The following is a 15,852-nucleotide window of genomic DNA, read 5'->3' as shown; positions in this document are numbered from 1 at the left end:
GCACAGAATAAAGTTTGCACTGATTTACATGGAGTATGTAAAAAATGCCCATAGATTGTGCACACTTGCACATAGTTTTTTTTTTTTTTTGATGAGAGGACACTTGCACATAGTTGGTGTAAGTTATTTGCTAGGATTACTAATTTTTACAAATTGTACGCAAGGGCACTTTATGTAAAATATGCACATATAGTGCACATCTGCACATAGTTATTAGATTCTAAGAATTTCAAATTTCCACCAATTTTAAACAAATTATTGATGTTTTAAGAAAATATTGACACATCTTTGTAGTCGGTACTAACTAACACTTGTGTCTTTATCATACTTCAAATATTTTGGCCACAACTAGATATATGATTGCCACGAACACTTCCCCACTATCTCGTAGCTTTTTCGTATGACATTTGTTTGGAGTCTTAAAATATCTTCACCTAGATATCTCTATGATTCTTAGGTATTTGAGAGGCTCTAATAAATATGCCTTCGTACTTTGGATAAGTTTCTTTCTGGCCTGTATGTAGATGTAGATTTCGTCCGACCTTGGTAAATATATATGATTTTGTATGTCTATATTCTGAGATTGATTTTGTATGTCTATATTTTGAGATCGACTGCTGTGAGTTTGAACCTATTGTGAGAGAAGCTGATAACATTGTCAATCTCACTCATTGTCACAGAAGCTGATAATATTGTCAACAAGAAAATTAGTGGGTAGATCAAAGTCACACAAGCAAACAGATGATGATTGTCTGTATGTTTTGTTATCTTTAATAGTATGGGAATCATATTCTTTTTGGGTGGGCAGGCAAGATATAATAATAGTAATACACATCTTTAAACCATAGTTTCCCACATGTCATGTGAATATTTCATAAAATCAAGCACCTGGGATATTTCCATTGGAAGATGAAAAGAAACCCAAGGTGACCTAAAATTCCAGCAAAATGAGAAATATTAGTACAAGTTATACTACACAAGTAGATGATACAATTTCAACAACAAAAAAAAAAAGAAAGTAGATGATACAAGTTCATAAGAGCAACCATGAGTTTGAAAAAAAAACCATGAGTTTGAAAGACAATTAACCAAATAACATTTGATAATGACTTCCAATATTTAACATTAAAAGAGAATTAGGGACTATCCACAGTCGACGAGACCCACTAACGACTTCAATGCGAAAATAAAGATATCTGACAGTATTTCTAAAGTATCCACTTGGGATATTTTCAAAAATACAACACATTACTAACTCTAAAGTTGATTAATGGGACCGTGTTAGTTTGAGACTAAAATTAGAATTTTGAATGGAAAGGAATCAACTCAAATATAATTTATGAATTTCACCGAGAAAAAGGAAGGCCAAAGTGTTCTTTTACATACCGAAGTACAAATCAAACCAATTTCACAACTATCACTACACAATGAAAACATCAAAATTAAGTAGGTCTGCCTGCAACTATTTTTCCTTTCTTACTATCGAAGTTGAATGGTCGATTTCGATAATACACTATGAAACAACAGAGCAACTATCAAAATGAAAGAACATTGATTTTGTCGAAATTTGAGTTATAGGAATCCGCTAGCTGAGCAAGACATGTACCATCTCGTTGATGAATGGTGATATAACACTTTGTTGGTTTAATGCCATTAAAATGCAGCTCTCATGGCTTCTCTTGTTGCAGCTTTCTTCATCTCCGCAGCTTTCCCGCTGCCTCGGAAATACATGTAAACTTGCTGCATTTATCACAATCATCACATGAATGACAAAATATTTGTAGTTTCATATTTGACCACTATAGGGTTTATCTTGCATTGATCAGCTGATAATTATCTTATATGGGTCAGACTAAACAAGCAAGCACATGGAGGTACAGGAAAACAGACCTGAATGACCCAGATGCTGATAACCGTTTCAAGACAGAATAACCCAAATCCGATAAAGTAGAAAATCTGTAAGATGAAGATGGTTATCAGGAAAACTTTTAAAATTGAGAAATAAGAGTGCAACGATGGAGTTTATGTACTAAGACAACTGCGTGTATAGTGGTGGATCAGTATAGAGTTCATATCGGTAGAATAGGGCAGTTCGATTGCATTGACAGTTCATGCAAGTATAAGAAAATAAAGAAAATATGAAAAGCATCAAACTTACCCCAACCAAAACATGATCGCCCATGACGTCAACAGCAGCTAAGATACCTCTGTTACACAAAATAAACTTTTATTAACCGTTTATAATTAACAGGGTATGCAGTATTTGTTGCTTTACTTGACTAATTTAAGCTCTTATTTCCTGCTATAATATTTTAAAGTTTAAACTAGCTTACTTCTTTTAGAATACTAAAGCTCATTAAGCATATAAAAAGGACTAGCAGGCAAAAAATCCGAAGCATCAAAAATATTTTCAGCACAGTTGACTAGTCGTGGGTTATTTATTCCCAGCACACAGTTGACTAGTGTAGTGGTTAAAATCCAAATCATATGTGTAATCTAAGGTCACAGAGGGATCTTACGTTAGAGATTTTCCTTTGAAAACAATTGGAGGAGCTACCGCAGCCAAGATGCAGAAACCAATGTGAAACTGTGGAGAAATAAGATGGACATAGATTTTTATCATGGTAATGAATTAATGACAAGATAAAGTTATGGACAAGAATAATAAGAGAAGAAGAAGAATTTACCAAGTAAGCAAGGAAAAACCACCCAAACTTAAGAGCACTCTCAGTCCTAGAAGAAAGGCCAAGGCATGATTAAATAATGCAATGAATCAAGTACAAGCACGAGGTATAACAAAGGAACAAATCTAATGGACAACAAAAGGAAGAGTTAAACCATAAACCAAGAGAAAATCGGGACATAAGTATATGTTTTGGTGCATGCTCGTATGAGTTGGGTAGGTACATGGAGAAAACAGTACAAAACGACTCGAAAAAGTAGCAGCTAATGCAGGATTTCTCTTAATTTAAACAAGAGAAAGAACTTAAATAATAATGCATAAAACCATAATAGCCATGGAAGGAGTAAATGCCAAACGAGAGAACTCAAAACTTTATAATGTTGCAAAAACAGCCTCTTAATCTGTCTGAAACACCATCAAAGAAATCAACCGTGTATATCACTTTGAAAGGATAAATTCTCCATGCTAGATCAAGCATATCTCATGAATGACCCGATCTCTTGTTTTTCTTTACCCCGGAAAGAATTTTTCTTGACCCTTATTTTTAACCGAAGAAGAAATAGAGGAGGCCGTCAACTTGGGAAGTAGAGAATTACCTCATGGCACGATAAAGAGGACGATACCATAAAAAGTACCCTCCTGGAACACCAGAAATAAAGTATATGATAGCAAGGAACCAGATTGTTACTCCTGCATCAAGATATGAGCACATCAAGATCACATTATACATATACTATAATCAAAGACCAGCTCTGATACTGACATACACTAGAAGCGGGATTTATATATATAATATATATACATGTACAAGTTTGGTTTAACTATCCGAACTAACCTTCTCCCTTAATCCAGGCTGTGGTAACTGCTACAATGTTCCATAGGAGACAGGCTGTTAGCCCTGCACCACATCAAAGGTAAACATAGTGATTATCGATAAAAGCTACTGCAAGACGGAGGAGGTGAAATTATCCGTGATAGAGCTATTTTTTTGAAACTTCGATAGAGCTATTCAATTACTGTAATAGTAGTAGCACAATTACACAAACCCTTAATAGCCAAGAGTCCCCTCTTATCTCGAAAGCAGATTGAGTCTGTAATTTTGTATGAATCACTGAAGTAATATATTTTGTTGTTCGTCCTAAATTCCGAAAACACAAATTTAACCCCAGTCCCGTACTAACGAATTAGTAAACAAGGTTGGAGGCAAAGGGGATGGTCCTCCCTCTTCAAAAAAGTAATGTGAAGAAGAAATTTTGTATGAATTACTGAAGTAATATATTTTGCTGTTCCCTTTCTTCTGATGAATGATCGAAGGGAACGTAGTAGTAGCCAAGAACCATTTACTTGGGTACAAAATGCATTTCTGGTCTGTCGTAACTTGCCTGATGTCACACCATTGAAAAACTTAAGTTGTCACAAGATAAAGTTTTGTATCTAAAATTGCATAGTTTATTTGTTATAGATTAAATGTTTGCCGAAATATTTCCACAATAGTCGGCTAAGGTATATTAAGAATGTTAGCAAATAGTCTTGTGAAACGATTTCTACATTTACTTTTCTTCTATTAATATTATTCGTTCCTTGCAATGATAGAATCACAAAAACATGATATATATATATATATATATATATATATATACAGACAACAAGTAAAGTTCCAGATTATGAGTAAATGCTTGTGTTGAAGGCACAAGGTTGATAACCGGGCTGTTACGGGTGCCCTAACTTATCTTTTCTATAGAGTAGTAAATGTTTGTTTTGAAGGCACAAGGACTAATAGGTCATCAATGTTTTAGTAACATAAAGTAGCATACCTAACATAGTAGTAAATGCGACATATTGCAACCTTTGTAGATGTATCGGTATTTCATTTGCAATATCATGATGAATGATGGGGAAAAATGGCGGCCAGTTTTTCTCCTCCAAAACAATTCCAGCTGAAGAACAAACGGAAAGAGCTCAGTGATATACAATGACCTGCTTCAGTACTGCAAATTCTTTTTTCAATATCTGATACATACCTTGTGATGCTGCATCTTCCCTCCTTTTAAGATCCTGCATGCCATTGACAGCACTGAACACAGCTTACTTAAAATTACTCATAAAAAATAAAGTAACAACAGAAAGTAAGAGATCCATTGACGGCCCATGATTGAGTAAGAAAGTGATTTGACCAAACCCATATAATAAATTATCTATAATTCTATACAGTACGTACCTGCTCTCTTTTCTTCAATTCAGCCTCCTTAGCTTGAAGCTCCTTCTCCTTCTTTTTTAGATCCTAATAATGGAGAAAAGTACATTTGAGAAACCGAAAGTTCTTCTTGCTAAATCGCTATCAATATTCAATGTTCAAATACCTTTGTTGACTCAAGGGGAATATCAACTGTTGCACCGCGATCATAGTTGTAACCTACAGGTTCAGAAGCAAGAGGTGAAAGCCTCGAATTTGTGGCAGCTGCAACACTTCCTGGGTTCTGGAATTGTCATGGGCAGTAGTAACAATTAAGTTTCTTACAATGAGAAATGAGACTAAATTAAATTAACTAGACTAGATACGAATTATGAAGACCTATCTCCAAAAGGTAAAGCAGAGAATAGAATGAACTAAAAAGAACGTTTTCATGTAGCGAAACCCATATCCTTGAAACCAATTATAGCTTCTTTTCAGTTTCAGATAAGTTACAGAGAAAAATCAATTTACAGTTGTATAAAATGATCCTCCACCAAAGTTTGATGGACCTGGCCCTTTACTCCTAACAGCAGGATCCTTACAAAAGGAAAGAAGAAAAGGAAATGCAACTCTTAGAATAATAACCACATGTTGATCAACCCAAAAGTATAATTCATGGCGCATGACGAGAGAAGAGTTAGTTAATCAACTAGAAAGCACAAAAGTTATACACATGAATACATAATTGTTATCAACTAAATTTTGAAAAATCAAAATGTGTACTGAAACTCTTGATAAAAGAAAACGAACAACAATGTAGTAATGTACAAAAACGGAATACGTTTTTAATTGTCTTCATGGTACTCAGAATACTGGGCTGCAAACAGATGGAAAAATTAGTTCGTCTGATGTTAAAATCACATCCTTCTGTAAAGTCGTGTTTTCCAGACGATTTCGTACTGCCATAACCTTATCTAGTTAGAAGCAATAGGACCTTAACTGCTAATTGGCAATGTCATTGATCTTCACTAGACAAGCTCAAACTATCTAAATCAATTTTCTTTCAAATTCTATAATTAGGGATTCTACCCACCTCATACACCGAGGTCACATAACTAAGAGCGTTTCAGAAAAATGCTGTTCCTGATCTTCCAACAATGAATGCTAAGTTCAATTAGAATCAAATTTCTAATATGAAGGCATCAGTAAAGCATTCAAAAGATCTCAACAAAAACCGATCCCATTAACTGAAATCTGAAGCATTGAATCAAACAGATTATACTAGTTAATAACTCAAATCAACTCCAAAAAGAACTAAACCTTGAGATTTTACCCTAATCGTCTTCCACTATCAATCCAACCAAGAAACATAACTCAGATCTAACAAACTAACACAATAAGTAGAACAAGATCACATAGTTTAGTATAAATCAGTTCATAATATCACAAATCAAGCAAATCAACTAATATACGTAAACAGCGAATAATTAGGTGTGTTCTTACCTAATTCCTCTTAGTCACCTACTTTGACTTAATTGAAGTTTCAATTCGAAGTGAAATTAGGTTCTTTAGTGTTGAGAAAACTAGATCTAGAACTAGAAAATGAGAGTAAGAAGAACTCACCGAAAAAGGATTAACTTCTTCTTCTGCGAAAGGATTACTATCGTAACGCCCAGCCATTATACTACAATCGTTAATGCTACGAATCAACACCAGAGATCTGAGAGAAGAACTAAACCTTGCAAGTGAAGAAAAGTAGAGAGAGAAAGTAGAGAGAGAAAGGAGAGAGAGAGAGATGAAGATGGGGGGAGAAGAAAGGATTTGTTTTATTTTGTCAGGTAACACTTTGGAATGTACAAATTTGTTTTTTCATTAATAAAGTGCTTTGTTTATGTTGTATTTACAGCCGTTGGATTTTCACCATTACGAATCTCGAAGCCATTATCATAAAATTAATGGTCCCGCAAATCCGAGGAATCCGACTCTTTTGGGAGCGAAACACCATAAGGTATTGCAAATAGCGGGAAACAGTGCCCGCCGGTAAGGGTTACTTATAGACGTCTATCTTGAGATTACGCGGTAAGTGAAAGAGATCCAACGACTTCAAATTTGTTCGTCCACTATCTCCCTCAATTTCGCGGTTCAGGCAGAGATTACTTGCGAGGAAATTTGATGCACAACGAGCTTTTATCTTTTAATTAACAAGGTCTCTACATAATCGATTCAACAAAAAAAAAAAGTTTCTGCATAATCGTGGAGGAACGCGACGATGTCTTTTGGCTAGCGCCACATTTTCGGAAGATGCGCCACATTTTCAAAAGATCGTGACAGAGAACAGTAAAGGATTTTATATCGTCTCTTGAATGTGATCTCTTTCAAACTCCTAATACAAATGGACGTTCAGAGTTATCCTTCGTATAACCGACTGACTTGTTTTATTATAATAAATGTCGATTTAGCAAAGGTCACAAGAAATTTTCGTTATACTGACTTGTTTTATTATAATAAATGTCGATTTAGCAAAGGTCACAAGAAATTTTCGAATTAACAACACCCTTTAAACACGTGATACATGACTATTGTAATTTGGTTGTATTTGTATTAATAGTTTACTTTTAGACTTGTATATGTACTAGTTCAACTAAAAAAAAAAGACTTGTATATGTACTAATTGAAATTTACTTTGTGTACATTATAAGAATGGGAAATGGACATAATGTGAGATTTCAAAGTCCTGGAGCTTGACAATATAGTGGGGAAGGGGATTTATTTTACTGAAAGAATCATGGCCAACAAGTTTTTGAGGTAAAGTGACATTTTTTGCAAGATTTGGGCTTCAAATTAATTTCCCGAAGCCATAAAAGAGAACACGATCTGTTTTATTCCAATACTACTTGCTCCGACTGTATGGTATGATTGAAGCCACATGACTCGGTACGAATAAGATGGACAGTTTCACTTCGCTATTCGAATCTCTAAAATATTGTTGTCCTTCACAAAAACACAACTGTTTTTCTGCCTTCCTCTAGGCTGTATGTCCAATTTCTCTCACCATACCTATGCTTAATCAAATTCAAATAGTTCGAAATCCATCCAACACTCGAAAGAAGGAAAGTGAAACAAAATTATGTAATTACTAAAAGAAATAAGAACGAAAACTACATTACAATGAATCAAATTAATTACGAAAGGTAGTGTATAGACAAAGAAAAAGACGTGGAACAGAGGGACCCAAAACTCTTACTAAATTTTTCGTGTAAAGGTTAGGTCAATGTCTATGGCTGTCGCGATTTCTTATTTGTTGATATGGATCAACCCAATCTTTATCTTCTTTAGCAGCTCGTTCCCATCGTTTTTTAAATATCTCTAGCTCTAATGTTGATTGTCTTCTTATCTGCATATATTCATTTCAAAATATGAGTATTACTATAACTAACTACTAGGAGACTAGTGTTTGTTTTTCTTCTCTCAGATATGAATTTGACTAGAGGTCTCAATTGAATCGAGTCAGATATCAGAATGATAATCGTCTTTGTCTGACTCATCTTAACGGATTTAAGTCAGACGAGTCAGATTCGGACAGCAGATTCAATTAATGAGAAGGATAAAACACCACCTAAATATGAACCTAAGAACTATACCAATATGATCACAGAATTATCAGTAATAGTAATCAGCAGTCTAGATTCTTACCTCAGTCCGACCATCAAATGCTGGAACTCTCCGTCTCTGAAGTTCAACCGAAAAATTAGATAAGAAAAAGAGAGCATGGTTTTCAAGCTCATCAAAGACAATTGCAGTTGCTTAACTAAGAAAGAATGTACGAATATATATATTTATATATATATATATATATATATATATATATATATATGAGAGAGAGAGAGAGATGGGATCCAAAAGCATTTTCGATACTAGAGATTAATTGAACCTATACCTGTAGAGATTCTTCACGAGGATCTTTCGAAACCTGCAGAAAAAGTAATAGAGAGACATTAGATAATAAAATTCAATGATTGTTTCGACTGACTCGTGAGGTCTGACTCAACCGAGTGGCTGATTGGAGCAGATTTTAGGCATGGTTGAGTCAGACAGTTAAATCCAAACCAGTCCAATTTAGACAATGAGAAAAAGAAAATGAACAACACCTAAATCGGTTCACTGAAGGAGTCAACCACCCAAGAAAGAAAGTGATTATTTCCAAACAACTGAACAAGACCAGGTTGCCGCCGATCATCAAAACCAATGCACGATTGACATACGAAAGACCGTATTCTATGTTGTTATTATAGCACTTGCATGTATCAACTTGATGTTGAACTCTAGTTGGTAACAACCAACTCTAACCATGAAGTACTGACTCTACTTGGGGTTCGGAGGTTCTAGGACCATGTAATAGGGCTTGAACTATATCACAGTTCAACTGGCACGAGATTCATTTCCTAACGGTCTTGGTTAGAAGGACAGGTCGGGAAAATTAGGCTTTGGCTCCCCATGCAAACTGAGCGTTTCCGTGGAACCCTGCGGCACACTACATCTAAACTATATGGATCCTTCGTGACAAAAAAAATGTTCCAAGTAGTTTCGGCCAATTTCCCTTACTTGTCTAAAGACTCTAAACTATTAACTATACTTATTAGATTCTGCAATGACTATAATGTCGTTGAAGTAAAAAACCAAACGTAATTACCTTTGTAGAAGGTCCACCCAGAGTTTGTACACCCTGATGGACAATGTATTCACTATCAATTATTCCGACCTTCTTCGTCCGATCGCCCTACAGAACCAATGTCTAAATTAGTTTCTGTCTGCTTCTAAATGTTTCTACCAAACAGAAAGAAAAGCATAAGAAAACAGTAGGTCATATTGAACATGAAACAAAATGGGATAAAAAGACTTCTCATGTTTATGTCAAAGTTCAAACAAATAAAAGGACTTCCCAATGCTTATTTCAAACAAATACAGAGATCTGCATCTTACCTGAGCACAATACCCAAGTTTCATATCCATCCCCCATCCATGAACAAGATCGTTCTGCCCAAATTCAAGAAAAATATAAATACACCGTCAAACTCAAAAAACAAAGAGAAGTCGTACGGTTCTAAGATATGGAAGAGAAGTCTAGAACTTAAATTGTACGTGTTGATAATTAGATGACCGAAGAATGGCGGGAACGAATAAAAAGGATCATTGAGTTGGAACTTCTAAGCATATATTATGTCTGTTAAATATGATTACTATTCATTTGAATTTTGTGAAGCTAAAAGACCTGAATGGACCAAACAAGCTTACCTGGATGAGATGCCAAGCACAATACCAAGCAGACCTTGAAAATACTGGGGCCATTCCCTCCACCCATCTATGACAGGGCCGAAAAATTAGAAAGTGTTAGATTTAAAATACTGGAGTGAAAATTTGATATGTAGTAGGTCGACGCACTCTACTTCACAAGATTTGAAAAGAATACTTGGAATTGTTTCCCAGTAGAATTATATTCAGAATCATCTAGAGAAGTTTAGAAGAAAACTTGGAGAATCGTATGATTGAAAAACTTACCCAGTGCAAGGTGGTCCCAGACTAGTATCTGAACACCTCGTACTTCCTCTCTTTTCATAGATCCGTCTATTTAAATCAATTTAAATACTTATTAGTACGAGAATTCTTGTGATACAAAAGATTATAGCATTCATTTAATCAAGAGTGTGCAGTTTTTAAACCTGTGAACCTTCTTTGATTTTTTACGGATTGTTATTCTGTGATGTATATCCAATGAACTTGAGTCCAAAGCTGGCTGAGATATTTCGAGACCTTCTGATTTCATAATTTTCAAGTATCTGCAATGAAAATCTTATCAAGAACAAAACTACACCCCCTACTAAATAAGATTATCCTCCCTCAAGTCTAAAAACCACTCCTACCTCTAGAAGATCAAATTGTATGCACACTAATTGAATTTAATATTCACTAGACCTCAGTGGCCTTAGAAAACCTAGGTATTGATTGCCCCAACTTTCAAGAGCCTAAAGTACTAAAGAGATATCACAAGTTTAGAGTATTATTAGTATATGTACCTTCCTGGATGGAAATTCTCTACTCCCAGATCTTCATCCCAGATGAAAATGTAATCATATTTAGATACAACATGTGGATGCAGAAAACGCTTTGCGAACCACCTAAAACAGGATAAAAATGCAACATTGGGTCATCGAATCTCTTCTTGACTGTTGAATAAACACAAATCTTCCTTCATAAAACCTACTTATACAGAAAAAAAGCAGTATTTTACAAATGGTGGGGATATCTTATTGGGTGGTTACCATTTTGTTTGGTTCTCAGCAACTGCATGTATAGCTTTATGACTCCACTCCAGATCCATCCATCCATCAACATTGGAGTCGTAGTGGAAGAGCATAACAGTGAAATTCTCTGTACGAAGAAACTGAACTTCCAAAGATTAGGTGAACAGTTTTCCAAATCACCCAAAATATACACAGTATAACATATTACCTTTTGAACAATTTTATCGACATTTGCCTTTTGCTTAATACCAACAGGGATTGCAAGTAGGCTCCGGTTGCTAGGAAGATCATCCTAGAAAAATAGAATTAAATAATCACATCAGTAATAGACTATAGCAACATATAAATAACTTGTAATCATATATCAACCCCGATAGACAAAATAGGAGCCTAACCCTGCCTTAGTCAATATGCATGATAGACATGAAACTGATTCGCCCCAAGTCAATTACACAAAGGAAAACAAAAATAAGTAGCTACATAAGTGCAAGATCATATTATTTCTGGGATTGAGAATCTAACCGTTAAACTTGACCTACTAGTCAGCCGTAAAGGTCTCAGTTCCAAATCTGACCTCGCTTGAACTATCCCACGGGGTAAATAGTTCACTTTACCAGAAGCATCAGGTGATTCCTATATGAAAACAGCATAAATTCTTGAGTAAGCAACACTATGTATATTTGAGATAACATTGTACTTAAAAAAGGATTTCCAACAATCCAACCACAGAACTTGAAGAAAAGATTTTTAAATTCTCAAACTAAAACATATAGTAACTAGGTCAAACAACGAAGATAACCGTAAAAGCAGTGGAGCAAATGGGCATTTACCTTTTCTGTGTCAAAGGGATGCAACCTAGCCTCCAACTGACAAATTCGAAAAAACATATTAGCAGATATTCCATAATACAGAACTGCAGAAGCATGTGAAATTATATAGCACTCCACAGGACCGAGTGTTGAATAATTAGGAAATTTCGAAGACTGCTGCTTGGTAAAAACTAGAAAGTCTAGTTTCATGGTGAGTTACACAAAATACGGGTTTATTCGTAACCATATCAAAAAGCACACCGGTTTCCTTCTAGGTCGCTTTACTATCATTCTACTAGAAGATTTTCTTCAAGTACAACTGGGTAATGGTGTGACAACTGCTAATGTACCACCAATTATAACATACCTGAAATTAGAAAATTAAAAAATTATTCATATACCTCTGTATGCTGATGTTGATAATTTGTGGTTCTGTAGACAATGAAGAGCATTGTACTAAATAAAATTCCCATAAATGGCATCGGTTTCATCTTGGATCCATATGCTCCCTGCCATTTACAGTTACAAATGGTAGAAATTCGATCGTAAGATTTAATGTAGTATAAATAAACAACCTAATCTTGCTAGTTTGACCACCCAAGTGTAATTGTACATAAATTACCATGACAAAAAAAATCTAACACTAAAGAACAATGATCTTACCCTTTCAAGAACTATATTCCTGCTTTTCGACAGCCATCTCCACGACTTTGAAGCCGTCATAGACATCTAGACTTTACTTTATCTCATAACATACTGAAATTAGCACATAAGAAAGCAGTGAGCAAACTTCATCTCAGACTAATTAAAAACTGAGAAAAGATGTAAAGAGGACTAGCAATCAGATTGTTCTGCTCGAGGGGAAATTAAACCATAACTAGGAAAGGGGAAAACCCAGTTTAGAATTTTGATCTCATTCTCAAAATCCCAAAAAACGTAAAACTTCGCTTGAACGAGACACACATTATGCATATGAGAAGAGAAACAAAAGTGTTGCACAGAAACCCCTCCTAGTGAAAAGGAAAATAAGAAAAGAACAAAATGCACAAAATGTTTCATTGATGATGAATGAATGAATGAATACACGGGTAGCAGCAAAGTCAAAATTCGAAACAATTCAAAAATTGAGGGGGACCTATAACTCATAAGTTCATGAGAAACTTATCAAATAAAACAAACGGTCAGAAAATATCTTCTCAACCTTACCCTAGAAGACAAATGCAACTAAGTTTAGAACACAAAACCCAGGAAACCCCAGAATACTAGATACAAAATTAGGAGTTTCCCTAACTTACAAGGAAAAGAATGTGGCCCTAAACCAACTACCCTGATGTCTGTTTCCTGTTTCTCCCATTTCTACTAATGAAATATTACAGACAGCTTAAAGTAGATTTCAGAATACCTAGTTCCAAGTTGAAATCAACAAGAATCGTTAACTTCATATAAGTTGATCGATCAAAATCAGTTTTTTGAGTTCATCCGAAACAAAATCAGAGTATCAAACATTCTTCCATTTTAGCTAACTAAAGAACAACTTCCAATACTTTCATTTCAGATTTCAAAAAGAAAAAAAGGAATATATTAAACGATTCAACAACGTAAACTTACAGGAATTACCAAAACTCCTCTCTCTGTTCCTCCGTCTCAATCAAATCAAACACGATCTACGATTCTTCTTCTCACTATAATAATAATAATAATAATAATATTACGATTCTTCACCGTTCACTAAAACTAAAACAAGATAATCAATCAAATGAAATAAATCACTTTCTTAATTAACAAACTTTACTTACTTAAAACAATCTGATTAGGAAAGTACCAAAACTTCGAGAATCAAATCCGCCGTGAAAAATGCTACGATATCATCAGCTTGTGAATCAATCTTTCAGCTGTAATCAAGCATTTTGATCAATCAAAAACCAGAAAGATTTTTAGAGTTTTAGAGAGAGAAAGTGTTTTAGAGAGAGAGAGAGAGAAGAAATCGGGAAGAAAACAAAAGAGTTTTGGAAGGAAAGAGGGAAAAGTGGAAGAGAAATTGAAACACGTAAGATTTGAAGCGCCACGTTTTATCGGAAAAAATTGCATATTTACCGTTTTGCCGACGGTTTTTTCTTTTTATTTGTTAATTTTAAACCATTAATCGAGAAAGACAATCTTTCGCTTAATTAACCCCATTGTGTTTCCGTAATCAATTCGTTTAGACTAATTAATTAATTTTTAATTGCTTATTTAGGCGTCTTTGATCCTGCATTTTAAACCGTACACGTGTTAATTTTGAAGATTTGGATTTGAAAGAATAGTCGGTGGTGAATCCGTTAAAGTGTATATATCGGCCATCTACCTAGAGTTAGTAACAAATAACATCAATGTACACATGGCAAAGATATATTTGATGATATCCTAACTAACTCAATTAGTATTTGTCTCAAATATCTTACTATTCCATTTCATTTTTTTTTCTCCAAGTGTTTGGAAAGGTAGAAGCTCTTGGGGCACACTAAGAAGATTAATGTACATAAAAGGGTATTTTTCTTTGGCCAGGAAAATTTTGTAGGTTGTCATTTGTCACCTAATTTTCATCTTCCACCACTGTCCTCCATCACGATTTTCTTGCTGCACCATCCTTGTTTTTTCTTCTAATTTGTTCTTTAAACTAAAATTAGTCATTCTCTTTTTGTTTTCATGACAAATAATAGAACCATTTTGCTAATAGAAATGACATTTTGTATTATGCATAAACCATGTGTTAAGATGGTCAAAAGAGTAAACAATTGTAATATATAATTCAGTGGAAAGGGATTCAAGTTTGGGTAGGTTAAGGTTCCAAAGTTGGTCAACAACCCAAAAGATTGTTCAATTTAATTAAATATTAAAAAAATACTTATTTTATCAAGTTCTTGTATAAAATTTGTCCTTCAAAATCACAAAGATATTTATTTTATTAAATTTGTACTAACAACTAGATTATATCGAAATAGAAAACAACATCAAAAGAGGCATCACGATTTCACGAATTCCTAATAATTTGAGGTCAAAACAATTGAAGGACTAGAAGTTCTCCCGATGCTTAATACGTGGCAAACAATTGCTCAATCTGCATTTATCTCTTTGTGAAAATGAAAACATTCAAAAATGATTTTTCAAAATTTATTTAGTAAACTAGAGTACAACAGATTCCCTCTTATTATCTTAGTAATTAATTAAAAGAACTTGGACATACATTGGGATTAAAGATGAATTTAGCCAAATCTAGAAGTTTCCTTTTTCAAACACGAAGAATCATCTCCAGTTTAAAATATATAACTAATGTACCACTGATTTTATTATTATTTCTTCGAGACCCTCAAACGTCGCGGCAATAAATAAATTGTTGAATTTAATGAAGTGTCAGGAGCAAATTTTACATATACTTGTGGTCTATGGTTCAACAAATTAGTGTGACCTAAAGTTGTGTTTTTTTTCTTTCTTTTTGTGTAGATTTGATTAGTGTGTATTTTTATTTTTTTGTTGACAGACTAGTTTGTATCTGAGTTCGATATACAGATGAACTAGTCAAGTAGTCAGAAAATAAACATTTTGGCGTTAAGGCTTTAAACTATTTATACGAACGGTGATATAATTTGCTTTAACCCCACACAATTTGACATAACATCATCTGATGAGTCATTTTTTCAAGTCCAATGCCACAACAATTATCTATAGAGACAGCTACTTTAGAGTTTAGACAGACGAATTAAGTTGAACCACTTCCTAATAAGCAACAATGAATATGATGAAGTACCACAAATAGAGTTTTAGGAGATTGAGAATATTATACCATAAAATTAGGTTGCATCTTCGTCTTAAACGAACTCACCAAACTTCCCAAAATCCATGTAACTAACG

At 34.3% G+C, this 15,852-nt stretch overlaps 2 protein-coding genes across 9 annotated transcripts; both read right to left on the bottom strand.

Moving 5' to 3' along the window:
• Window positions 1–1,304: 1,304 nt before the first annotated feature.
• Window positions 1,305–6,878, bottom strand: LOC147560213 (secretory carrier-associated membrane protein 1-like). Of its 3 annotated transcripts, XM_086662313.1 has the most exons (13): window positions 6,480–6,878; window positions 5,388–5,453; window positions 5,044–5,160; window positions 4,902–4,964; window positions 4,705–4,738; window positions 4,498–4,620; window positions 3,519–3,581; window positions 3,280–3,373; window positions 2,688–2,733; window positions 2,520–2,587; window positions 2,159–2,207; window positions 1,891–1,956; window positions 1,305–1,740 (listed from the first exon to the last, which is right to left on the bottom strand). In XM_086662313.1, the coding sequence occupies exons 1-13, from the start codon at window positions 6,534–6,536 to the stop codon at window positions 1,654–1,656; spliced, it is 933 nt and encodes a 310-aa protein (XP_086518439.1). In that variant the 5' UTR covers window positions 6,537–6,878; the 3' UTR covers window positions 1,305–1,653. The 3 variants fall into 3 exon arrangements, with proteins under 3 accessions (XP_086518439.1, XP_086518440.1, XP_086518441.1); XM_086662314.1 differs by lacking the exon at window positions 5,388–5,453 and having other exon boundaries at window positions 6,480–6,871; XM_086662315.1 differs by lacking the exons at window positions 1,305–1,740; window positions 1,891–1,956; window positions 2,159–2,207; window positions 5,388–5,453 and having other exon boundaries at window positions 2,516–2,587; window positions 6,480–6,698.
• Window positions 6,879–7,971: 1,093 nt separating this feature from the next.
• On the bottom strand, window positions 7,972–14,028 carry LOC147560212 (uncharacterized). 6 transcript variants are annotated; one of them, XM_086662307.1, is made up of 17 exons: window positions 13,787–14,028; window positions 13,573–13,646; window positions 12,628–12,720; window positions 12,366–12,473; window positions 11,986–12,021; window positions 11,678–11,788; window positions 11,364–11,447; window positions 11,174–11,295; window positions 10,928–11,029; window positions 10,574–10,690; window positions 10,413–10,478; window positions 10,149–10,215; window positions 9,837–9,890; window positions 9,547–9,633; window positions 8,794–8,826; window positions 8,550–8,585; window positions 7,972–8,250 (listed from the first exon to the last, which is right to left on the bottom strand). In XM_086662307.1, exons 3-17 carry the CDS (start codon window positions 12,691–12,693, stop codon window positions 8,125–8,127), a joined length of 1,215 nt encoding a protein of 404 aa, XP_086518433.1. In that variant the 5' UTR covers window positions 12,694–12,720; window positions 13,573–13,646; window positions 13,787–14,028; the 3' UTR covers window positions 7,972–8,124. The 6 variants fall into 6 exon arrangements, with proteins under 6 accessions (XP_086518433.1, XP_086518431.1, XP_086518432.1 ...); XM_086662305.1 differs by having other exon boundaries at window positions 13,761–14,009; XM_086662306.1 differs by having other exon boundaries at window positions 13,582–13,646; window positions 13,761–13,961.
• Between the last annotated feature and the right edge of the window lie 1,824 nt (window positions 14,029–15,852).

This window comes from Eschscholzia californica, unplaced genomic scaffold (genome assembly GCF_041429995.1).
Source record: "Eschscholzia californica isolate CP2 unplaced genomic scaffold, dmEscCali1.0.p SCAF_2, whole genome shotgun sequence".
Lineage (NCBI taxonomy): Eukaryota > Viridiplantae > Streptophyta > Magnoliopsida > Ranunculales > Papaveraceae > Eschscholzia > Eschscholzia californica.
This window is presented reverse-complemented; position numbering and strand designations above follow the sequence as displayed.

Excerpts from the sequence above, each read along its gene's own strand:
- LOC147560213 (XM_086662313.1), bottom strand. The coding sequence starts at position 6,536 with ATGGCTGGGCGTTACGATAGTAATCCTTTCGCAGAAGAAGAAGTTAAT. Across the intron at positions 2,734-3,279 it reads CCTCTTTATCGTGCCATGAG|GACTGAGAGTGCTCTTAAGT; the intron begins GTAATTCTCTAC and ends CCTTTCTTCTAG. Across the intron at positions 1,957-2,158 it reads GCGATCATGTTTTGGTTGGG|ATTTTCTACTTTATCGGATT; the intron begins GTAAGTTTGATG and ends TTCATCTTACAG.
- LOC147560212 (XM_086662307.1), bottom strand. The coding sequence starts at position 12,693 with ATGTCTATGACGGCTTCAAAGTCGTGGAGATGGCTGTCGAAAAGCAGG. Across the intron at positions 11,296-11,363 it reads TCGATAAAATTGTTCAAAAG|TTTCTTCGTACAGAGAATTT; the intron begins GTAATATGTTAT and ends TTGGAAGTTCAG. Across the intron at positions 9,891-10,148 it reads GTGCTTGGCATCTCATCCAG|AACGATCTTGTTCATGGATG; the intron begins GTAAGCTTGTTT and ends GAATTTGGGCAG.